The 2,500-nt window shown below is 53.2% G+C and overlaps 1 protein-coding gene and 1 non-coding gene across 2 annotated transcripts in view; both read left to right on the plus strand.

Annotated features, from left to right (window-relative positions):
* LOC148100404 (uncharacterized) overlaps positions 1-2,500 on the plus strand; it is a 21,372-nt gene that overhangs the window by 10,605 nt on the left and 8,267 nt on the right. The window contains exons 6-7 of the mRNA XM_087849648.1: positions 1-80; positions 1,535-1,736. The exon at positions 1-80 is cut by the window's left edge and continues 3 nt beyond it. Coding sequence (XP_087705774.1) covers positions 1-80; positions 1,535-1,736 — 282 coding nt within the window. The remainder of the gene's footprint in view (positions 81-1,534; positions 1,737-2,500) is intronic.
* trnas-gcu (transfer RNA serine (anticodon GCU)) lies at positions 828-909 on the plus strand. The gene has a single exon. It is a non-coding gene; the product is annotated as a tRNA-Ser (tRNA).

A 2,500-nucleotide genomic window follows, 5' to 3' on the forward strand; every position in this document is an offset into this window, starting at 1 on the left:
GACGTCCACAGACTTCCGGCTCAGCTCTCAGGTCCAGCGGAGGAGCGGCAGGAAGATGAATCCCGGCCTGAGGCGAGCAGGTCGGTGTTTGTTCCTCTGGAGTGAGTTGCTCCTGACCACGCCCCTTTCTTCCTGCTTTGTCACCGTGGTCATGTGACCTGCTCACGCCGCAGTAACATCCATGCCTCGCTGTGAGGACCGCTGCGACCTATTTCTACACAACGTTGTTTTCATCAGCATCAGCTTTACGAATACATTTGTACCTCAAAAAGTTTGATTACGATGGCTTCGTGGGGCTGCAGCCTGAGACTAGATGCAGAACGATGCATCCCTGCGCTTGCTACAAATTCGAGGCTCGAGGCCCAGGCAGGATCCAGGCTTTGAGGCTGAAACCCGAAGTTGAGCAGAACAAAGAAGTGGACACAACCCCAGGAGAAAGGCAAGAATTGGGGGAGATAAAGAAGAGAAGATGGAGGATGACGAGGTGTTGAAAGACTGTCAGCAGGCTGCAGACACACTGATGTCTTTATGCTGAACTCCTTAAAACTTAGCCAAGTCGACGAGAATGGGCTTAGCAGTCCATCGCCTTAACCACTTGGCCACATCGTCCCTGCACAAGCGCGTCTCTGTGGAGGACACAGCATGACTTCATGAAGACATAATGAGTCCATGTGCTGGATCGTCCTCTCCAGCTGATCCTGGAGCATCAAACACGATGTCTGCAGTTCAGATTTGGACGTCAGCCTCACGTCACGTGTCTCAGACAGCGCTCTGAGCTGTTTCATACCCACAGTACGCTGAGTGTGTGCGCCGTCATGCTTCACACAGACGAGGTGGCCGAGCGGTTAAGGCGATGGACTGCTAATCCGTTGTGTTCTGCACGCGTGGGTTCGAATCCCATCCTCGTCGGCTTGAGTGAGTTTTATAGAGTTCAGCATGGAGACATCAGTGTGTCTGCATCCTGCTGAGGAAAACAACGTTGTGTAGAAATAAGTCATAAAGAAAGGACGTCGGAGAAGGAAATAAAAAATAAAATAAAGTCAGAAATATAAAAATAAACAACAATAGAGTCTTCAGTCCTGATTTTTGTGTCTTTTGATCCTCGCAGCGAGGCGAGGATGATGCTGTCAGCTCACTGCGACGTGAGAGTGAGCGGGTCACATGACCACGGTGAGACAGGAGGAAGAAAGGGGCGTGGTTAACAGCAACTCATTCAACTCTGGGGGATTTTTCTTACCTGGATGATTGACGATGCATCCAGACATAGTAATAAATCATAAATAATTCTCGTATGACATTTAAGAAGCCACGTCGTTAACTATAAAGAGAATAAATTATGTCTAAATAAAACTACAAAAAGAGTTCATATGAATAAAAACTTCCATGTGTTGTGATTGTGAAATAAAAGCTGGAATAAATCTAAAGATGTGTTTTCGTTATCAGCTCACAGTTCTGATCCAAATCCAGCCCACCTCGGCTGTTCGTGTGCTTTTTATATGAATTCCTCTAGCTGACCTCTGACCTCTGACGTCAGGCCTAACCTCACACTGCCCAGATGCTGGCATCAGCGCTCTGGGACCATCCAGCAGGCCAGGACCACCACGGCTCACAAGCACAGCCAGGAACACATGAGCAGACCGCAGGCCCGGCCGGAAGCCCGGCTGGACCGGGACCAGGTGGAGCCGGAGGAGGTGCAGAGGAGTCAGAGCAGGCACAGACTCCTGCAGGACAGTCTGGTGGGCATCACAAAAACAGCTCCTTCCAACATCAAGACATCAGCTGACGACTCTCACGTTTATTGTTTTGGCGGGGGGGGGGGGGGGGGGGCAGGATGTTTGTATCTGTGTGTGCCTGTTTGTCTGTGTCTATATGTCAGGTCGGGTATCAGACGCCACCTCTCTGGGAATATCTCAGGTCCTCCAAGGTATGGAGGCCTATCTCCCCCCACCACTCCCCCTGCCAGTGGCAGACGCCCTCAGACATTGGTGCATTGGTGGTTCTTTGTGTCTGGGGGCGGGCGTCCAAGTACACACCGGCTCACTCCTTGGTGGCTGCTTATCGGGGCCTGGAGCCTGGGGCTCGCTCGGGCCACTTCGGGGGTGGGGTGCCCCCGGCCTCTCGGCCTGGGGCTCGGTCACTCAGGCACAGCTGGCTGCCGGCGGAGCTCACGGGCACGTCACTGCAACCCCCCCCTGGCTTCTGCTCCGCGGCTGCTGAGTGACCCCTCATCTGGGACTCTCCTCAGCTCTTTCTGGGACAGTGGCACGGCTGCCCCTCTGTTGGTCTTCCTTGGTCTCCTTCGCTCTTGGGGCCTCTGGATGTCTGGAGTCTTGATCTCCTCCATACCTGCTTCATGCCCTGGAGGACGGGGGTGTGCCCCCCCCCCCCCCCCCCACACACACACACCCTCTAGCAGATCATTACATGAAGGAACCTTTTAAAAACAAGCGCGTCCATGCTCACAGGTGTACACACGGGTGCTCACACACACAAACTACAC

The sequence above is a fragment of the Neolamprologus brichardi genome, chromosome 12 (assembly GCF_056152115.1).
Source record: "Neolamprologus brichardi isolate AB-2024 chromosome 12, ASM5615211v1, whole genome shotgun sequence".
Taxonomy (NCBI): domain Eukaryota; kingdom Metazoa; phylum Chordata; class Actinopteri; order Cichliformes; family Cichlidae; genus Neolamprologus; species Neolamprologus brichardi.